The sequence below is a fragment of the Sceloporus undulatus genome, chromosome 6 (assembly GCF_019175285.1).
Source record: "Sceloporus undulatus isolate JIND9_A2432 ecotype Alabama chromosome 6, SceUnd_v1.1, whole genome shotgun sequence".
Taxonomy (NCBI): Eukaryota; Metazoa; Chordata; class Lepidosauria; order Squamata; family Phrynosomatidae; genus Sceloporus; species Sceloporus undulatus.
In genome coordinates this window covers 8,635,999-8,644,495 of record NC_056527.1, presented here as the reverse complement: position 1 = coordinate 8,644,495, position 8,497 = coordinate 8,635,999, and the positions used below count along the sequence as shown (strand labels likewise).

Genomic DNA, 8,497 nt, shown 5'->3' with positions numbered 1-8,497 from the left:
ATAATAATAATAATAATAATAATAATAATAATAATAATAATAATAATAATTAAAATAGTTATTTTTATTTTTACAAGTTCCCAATCATTTAGATATAATCCTGCAATGCAAAACCATTGGTATAAAACAGGAGCAGGATTTGTCATGCCCTTCAGATATTGAAGGCATACCTAGGATCTGTCAAGGAAAGATCTGATTAATCCTCTGCCATCCCACTTTTTCAGCTGCTTTTAAAATATCCCAGTTTCTCCCTCCTCCTCCCATTTCCTCCCTTAGCCCTTGGCTTGTTTCAATTGCTGCAAACTGAGTTGAAAAGGCAAAAGTAGTTTGCACTGTTTTAACTACAGCGGAGGGGAGGAGGTAGCAGAGATATGCTCTTTCCAACATGGTGTGTGTATGTGCCTTCAAGTCACCTATGGATTTATAGTGACTCCATGAATTTCATAGGATTTTCGCAGGCAAGGAATACTCAGGGGTGGTTCTGCAGTTTCTTCCTCTGCGTATGTGTATATCTGTGCCTTCAAGTCACCTGTCAACTTGTGGCAACCCATGAATTTAATAGGATTTACTTAGGAAAGGAATACTGAGAAGTAGACTTTTTTTGTTCTTCCTCATTAATAACGTTTGCCATCTTAACCACTTTCTGATGTTGCTTGGCCACACATGTCCCAGTTTTCTTCTGTGAAATGATGGACAGTATCCAAAGGTATTTTTGAAATCATTTCTAGATTTTATGAAGAAAAAACCCCCAATGTCTTCATTTTCTCCCCAGTGTCCTCATTTTCTAATTGCACTTTGTTTTTATGAGGGGTAAAATTCAGACACGTTATTCTCCCACTTGTCCTTTGAAATGGTACACTCCATTCTAACCGCCTCAACCTCCTGCACACATATATGCAACCTCAAATGTGAAATGTCAAGTTAAAGAAGAAATTTCAGCGCTTTTACCAGACTCCATTCTGTAGATATTTTATTGTTGCGAAGCTGCTTCTATTTATAAATATCCTGAATACTTAGAAACATTTGAATTGAAAGCATTATTCATCTATCAGATCACTTTAAACAAAAGAAACCTTGAGGAAGAATTCCATAGGCAAATCTTGTGCTGGAAAGAATGGAAGACAGAAACATAAACAGAAATAGGGGTTTTTTTTGGGGGGGGGGGGGGGGGGGGGCTATGAGGCCATGTCCTAGAAGAGTTTATTCTTGATGTTTCGCAAGCAGCTGTGGCATCTTCAGAGAATGCTGACATGGAAGAGAGTGGGGTATATATGGCAAGGCCTAGAGGGACTTCGTTTACTTAATGATCCATCGTCTGCTGGGAATCCCCCTCACCCTGGGTGGTTTTCATTTGAATTTACTGGGTCTTGATTTTGGTGTTATTCAGGACCAATAGCCAAACTTTGTTTACTTTAAGGGTTTCTTCTTTCCTGTTGAAATTGTCCGGGTGTTTATGGACTTCAATGGCTTCCCTGTGCATTCTGACCTGATAGTTGTTGGCATGGTCCAGACTTTCAGGGTTTTCAAATAACATTTTATGCCCAGGATGGTTTATAACATGTTCTCTACTGCTGATTTTTCTGGCTGATCCAGTCTACAGTGTCTCTTGTGTTCCTTGATTCATGTTTGACCACTGCATTTGATAATCCCTACATAGACTTGTCCACAGCTGCACTGCATGCTGTAAACTCCTGCGGCTGTGAGAGCGAGCCTCCTGTCCTTGGCTACCAGTCTTGAAAAACAGAAATATCAATATCCAACAAATGCAAATGAAATGAAACCCGGGGTGAGCAGGATTCCTAGCATACAATGGATCATTAAGTAAATGGAGTCCCTCGAAGCCTTGCCATTCAGCAACAGAACAATACACAGATTAACATGCCAATCACCTCCTCTCAACCAAGAGTATATATACCCCACTCTCTTCCATGCCAGCATTCTCTGAAGATGCCAGTCACAACTGCTGGTGAAATGTCAGTAATAAACTCCACAAAACTATGGATGCTGGCCATGAAAGCCTTCAACTTGCGGGTTGGACTGGACGGCCCTTGTGGTCACTTCCAAATCTATGATTCTATGACCTCACATAAACAGAAATAAAATCAATATTTAAATAGGGAAGAACTAAAGGAGAATATTCTGGCACATCTCTTCAAGCTGGCAACATGTGGAAGGCTGCAAATTTCCCACCTTTGATTCCTCCACATTGTGTCTTTCAGCAGACAGGTGCGGTGGGTGGCTGAGAACATGGCAACATGCCATTTAGATTACAACTCCCAGAGGCCCCTCGTGAAAAAGGGCAGCATGGGGAATTCTGTGATCTGTTGTTTGAAAATAAGTGTTGCCATGGCCTACCATCTTGCTACAGCTCTTTGGCTATTCTTTGAGAATGTCCTTCACCTTTCAACTTACCAAGACATGTCTTACCTTCCATGGCACTGGTGATGATACTGACAGCACTCACAGCTCGCTGCCTTTGAAAATGTTCCTCAGGCTGATCTACTGAAAGGCGCTGGGGTGACAAAAACTGTTTCTTGATGAGGTCTTCAGATGGAGATGTCTGCTTGAACAAACACATCCAATGAATAACACACACACACCTGATGACCTTAAATCAACCCTCCCTCAACCCGGCATCCTCCCTTTTGAATGCCTCTCCTGTTATCTGCAGCCAAGATGGCCACACATCTGGAAGGGAGGAGACTGGGAAAATATACCCTGAATCTGTGTTTTGCATAAGGAACTTGGTGTAAAACAAGATTTCAGGACTGTAGGTGTCACCAGTTATTTTTGTTGGTTGGTTTCATTAAAATCATAAGCAAAAGCATCAATTTCAACCCAGACAAATGGTGGGTAACATTCCTAGCAGTCTATTAATCAGACCTAGAGGTCCCAAGGGACAGTTCTATCACCCCTCTGTATAACAACGTGTTCAAGGAAACAGCAACAGGGCCAATCAAGGGCATTTTTTCTACTTTAGGCAAAGGACAATGTATTGGCCTCCTCTCAGGGACGTAGCCAGGATTTTGGGAAGGGGGGGGGTCCAGACTAAGTGCCACCATTATAATGGGGCTTGGGTGCGGCGGCGCGGCAGCACACACCATTCATTTTATCTAATGGAAGGGGGGTCTGGACCCCAAGAACCCCCCCTTGGCTACGTCCCTGCTCCTCTTCTCAATTAGATGTACAGAAACAGATTGGAGAAGTAAATGAAACTTATCCAATGCTGGCAATAGGAGGGAGTCCTTCACTAGACCTGAAGGCAGCAGTTTAGTTTGGGCAGTGACTAAAAAGATACAGCCCTTGAGATGTAGTCTAAGTGCTCTCGCACGGTGCGACACGGTTTGAAGGTGGCGTGTTCGTGACGCCATCATGTCAGCCCCCATGTAGATGGGGCGCTGCCATCTTGTACGTCCTCAGGACGTATTAGGCTTGGGGGCGTCAAGAAGTGGCACCCCTTTTTAAACCTAGGACATCCTGAGGACGTCCCTTATGGTGGTTTGTAATGCGCCTTTGTTTCTGTTAAGACAATTCCTGGTATGTTCTTTGGAAGCAGGGATGAAAGAAAAAGGCTGGAACCACAGATACCAAGATATTTTAGGTTAAGCGCCCTGGCTGAGGGGCATAGGCTGCCACTGCTGTCCCTCAGTATTTTCCACCTGAGGCAGCAGCCTTACTCTGCCTAATGGTAAGTTGGCCTTCTCTACCAAATCCAGACAGGTAAGAAAGATGCTAAGAAACTGGGAAGGAGGAAGAAGAATACACCCAAGAGTGGTGTTGGTGGATCACATCTATTTCTTCCTCAGTCTGGGCTGATTGCAAATGTTTCCCACTTGAATTGGCCCAATTCCATGGAGACAAATATATTGTGCTACAATTTACATGTAAATGAAGATCTATAGAGCTATCAAATACATCTGTCTTTTGAGAGTTGTGGTTTTAAAACTACTGCTATGGGAAGGTACGCTGCATTTTAAAAGCTTCTTTGGCAAAGTTTGCAACTTAGAGATGGTAGAACATTTCAGAGCTGGGAGTCACTTCAGGCCCAGCTCATAATGGCAATCAGCCAGGTAGTCTTCTCCCTAAGCCAAAGTACTCTTGAAGGGTAGAGGAGAGATTTTGTCATCATTTGAGGGCAGGGAACCGTCTGACTAAAAAAAATTGATGTACAGCGCTGTGTAAACTTACAGCGCTTTATAAATAAAGGTTAATAATAATAATAATAATTTGCTATTGGGGTGCTTGGCCAGTTCAAATCATTGGGAGAAGCAGGAAACTACAACTCCCATACACTCTAGCAGGACGAAGGACACTCCTGAGCATGTAGGGTAGCATCAAATGATGAGGATGAGGACAACACATGGCTCTAGTAGGGCCCTTTCCTTGGAGCAGTGACTGCTGGAGGCTTCCATGTGAATGCAGCAGTGAATCCACTCTGAGATATAGGGGCTCAACAGACCACCCCTAAGGGGCGGCTCTGTGCCACCCCTTTCCTTGCTGGATCAGGGCTGCAGCAACTGCATGCCATGGCCGCAATCTGACCTTTCCACAGTGCAAAAAGAAGCCACAAAAAGCAGCATCTTTTTGCACCATGGAAAGGGTGCTCTAGCCACTGCCACCACTGTCGCAGCTTTTCAGTGTTCCTTTGGCACAGCGCATTTAAACACAGCACCAATGGAGCATGTGATGCCCCACCATGTGGTTGAGTGTATGATGTGATGCCAGCATGAGGGTGGCATGAGGGTGGATGGCATGCGTACGCCACATCTCCACGCTGGCGTATAATGCCAGTCTGTACAGGCTCTATGTACAAATGATAGGAAACTATCCAAGGTGCTGAATGCTACCCCAAAATAGCTTTAGCACCTTGGATTACACCTTTAAATTTCAGACTGAAAGCCAGAGTGGGTTCAGTACTCCGCTAACATTGGAGCCCTCAGATACTAGTGCCCTCTCCTCAGTGCTACCCCTCATCTATTGGTGTTGCGGTTGCCAGCAGACATAAGAGATGGGACCCCTGACTCTTTAATGGTTATGTAGCCAGAGGGACTTCCAGAAAGGTTTGCCCCTTTTCTACACAACCATTAAAGGAGGTGTAGGCAAATATGGAGCACCCTTTCAGGGGCATGGGCAGCATTTTTGCTATAATATCCTTCTGGGCCATTTTATGCACTAGACAGGGCTTTGCTAACAGGAAATGAATAGAAGGCCCCCAGAGGGGCCAAAATGTGGCAGATTGCTCCTCATATCCCTTAGAGTGCATCGGGGAGCTTTTTTTTTTACTCCAGGAGGGTCACTGAAATGGCCCTGAGGGACTAAGGCACTATTTGCCCTCCCTTAAATTAAAGGGACATGGTCAAGTCCCTTCTTTTACCTGGCAACCCCAATGGGGGCAGAGAGTGCTGAGGCCAAGCCTCCGTTCATTTGCTTTTGGGATATGGAATTTACCATTAATGTATTAATAGTTGCTAGTGACTTTGGGTAAGTCACATGCTCTCAGCCTCAGAGGATGACAATAGAAAACCTCCTCTAAACAAATCTCACCAAGAAAACCCTGTGATAGGATCGCTGTAAGTCAAGAATGACTTGAAGGCACACAATACAGAGTTTTTAAAGAGTCGTTTTGGGAAAAGAATGGTTTTTTCTTCATTATTTGACTGGTTGCTTAACATATGGGTTCTTGCAATCATTTTTAAAAATGGACATATTATATAAGTTCAAGGAAGAATCTGAGATTTGAAAATCAATTCATGAAGGCATGAGGAACTCGTGTTACTTTTTAACACAACAAAGCAATAGAAAACATCTGCCTCCTCCATTACCTTCACTAATTCAAATCTGCCTCTTTTAATGTACCACTGAATTTCATACAAAGAACATTGGACCGTTTACATTTTTATGTACGCTGTGTACTTCTCAATGCAAATATGCTGGTAATCAAATAAAGTTGAATGAAAAAGCTCAGAAAAGGCCCATACTTTTTCTGAGAATTCTCTGAGAGAGCTCAAAAAAACCAAATTCATTATTAGCCGAGCCAGGTACTAAAGTCAAAGCTTCATCAACAATGATGCTTTAATTTGCCACGTAAATTGAGAAGCTTTTAAGGCATTAATAGTGGCTTAAGCAGACCACAATGTAAATGACAGACTGCATTAACACAAGCTCTTCTTTATGTATGATGAACTACTGGCTTCAGGTGGACAGAATTACACTGCAGTAAAATGAAATGAGTTAAAGATTTCCTATACTTTGGATCAAACACTGATCAGAATGGAGACTGCGGTCAAAACATCAGAAAAAGACTATGAATGAGAAGGGTAGACAAGAACTAGACAAATTCCTAAAGAGTAAAGATATACAACTAAGCACAAAAATTAGAATAATTGAATCCATTGTATTCCCCATCACCTTGTATGCATGTGAGATTTGGACAGTGAAGGAAGCAGATAAGAAGAAAATAAACTTATTTAAGATGTGCTGGAGGAGAGTGCTGAGAATACAGTGGATGGCCAAAAAGACAAAGAAATGGTTGTGAGTTCAGGCTTGACTCAGGCTTGTATTCTTTTGAGGGTACAAAAATGAGTACCCAGCTTGTTGGAGGCAATTAGCTTACAGTTGTAAACCGCTTAAGCATTGCTTAGTGAGGTATGAGGCAGAATAGAAATGAAGCTGCTATTGCTATTATATGGTTGCAGTCGTGGCTCCTCTCCCACAGTGCATGCTGAACATCTTCATCTGCCAGTTTTGGCAAGCCTGAGATCTTTGCTTTCCACTCTTGGTCTCTGTTAATTTTTTTTTTGAATGATGCAAAAATACCAACAGGTGTGACAAAGACAGGAACACATAAGGAATGGACAAATGTTGATTTCCTATAGAGGAGGAGGTTCCTGGCACATTAGGCATTCTTCCCAATGTTAACTAAGAACGGCTGACCTTCGTTCTAACTTGGTCATGGCTTAAAAGGAAGTGATTTCCACAATAAACAGGCTGAACAGCTTGGATGTAGGCACAGTGCCACCCAAACATATGTATATGTAGACAGGAAATATGAAGATCTACCACACTAGCTCTATCAGCAGGCAAGGAACAAAAGAAAAAGGACACAGAACAAGTCTACCATGACTTGTTCCAGGATTTTGTCAAAAAATGGTTCCCTGGTCTTTTTTTCTTTTCTTCATTTTTTGTATTTAAATTAAAAATCAGTCCATGTTGGTTCATCTTAACAAATTTCACATAATCAGAAAAATCATGTCTCTTTTAACAGAACCAACAAATGCTCTGAATTTAGAACACGTTTACAAGGGATGGGTCAAAGACGCTGGACACATGGGCAGGATACCATGGGCCAACTCCATGATATCCTACCTGCAGACCTGGTCTGTTCCCATTCCTGGCACCTAACTGGGCCAGTGTGGCTATAAGGGGGCACCACAGTCCATAAGGGCAAAACAAGGTGCCAGGCTTCACCATGTGGCCAAGTTCCCCCTTCTATCATAACAACCTGTGACTGGGGTCTTCACAGGTAAGTGGCTGCGTAACAGTAATAATAATAATAATAATAATAACAACAACAATAAGCAACTTTGTTTTGACCCCGCCACTCTGTCAAAAAGACAATTGTAGTGGTCTGGTCTACTGAATTTCTGGGAAACTCGGCTGCAAATATCTTGATTTTTTAGACCAGGAATAGGGAACTGTCTTTCAAAACTTTACAGTATTCAAAAATTTCTCAGGCTGGGAAGAAAATTGCAGAAATTACCCCTTGCTTCCCTCAAGAATGAAATTAACAAACCAAACCAAAAACAATTAACAATAACATCTCTATTGTAGAATGGAAGAAGTCACACATCGTTTGCAAGGAGGGAAAATATCCCTGGAAACTTTTGTCTGGCCTGACTTCTCTTTCCTTCAAGGCCTGAGATGCTCCTCTTCACCTAGAGATGGAAAATGGCTCTCACTAGAGCATGTACTGAAACAAAATACCTCTTCACTTCCATTGCTGGTAAAGCACATAAGATTATGCAGTGGCGCTGGTAGCATTGTTTTGCTTGAGGCAACAACAGTGTTAAGGCCGGCCCTGTGGAAATAGACACCAACTGGAAAATGTCTTTTTCTTACATTCTTGTGCAATTGCCCAATAGTTTGCTCTTTCCATTTGTATCTGAAGCAGATCTTGTTCTGACAATTTAACAGACTCACAGAACATACCCTCCAAAGCTTCCCTTACCAAAATGTTGTTTTCCATTACAAAATAAAAAAACAAACAAAAAACAAAACAAAAAACTAAGTCCTTAGTGTACCAATGCCCCATGAACTACTACAACAGATATGGCCCTGCCCCAGGACTCCCTAGCAGCTTTATTTTGAGAGATGTTGGGGGAATGCAAAATTCTTAACTCACAACCAGAGATTTCAAATGTTAATTTTGGGGACTACAACATGTAAGCTTGCCTCATGGCACACTGGCTAGGCGAATCTTAGACTTGTAGCCCTACAA

General features: G+C 42.4%; 1 protein-coding gene across 1 annotated transcript in view; it reads right to left on the bottom strand.

Moving 5' to 3' along the window:
* The window catches only part of LOC121932863 (sodium channel protein type 5 subunit alpha-like), a 345,269-nt gene that overhangs the window by 148,147 nt on the left and 188,625 nt on the right, over positions 1–8,497 (bottom strand). The window contains exon 13 of the mRNA XM_042471901.1: positions 2,428–2,560. Coding sequence (XP_042327835.1) covers positions 2,428–2,560 — 133 coding nt within the window. The remainder of the gene's footprint in view (positions 1–2,427; positions 2,561–8,497) is intronic.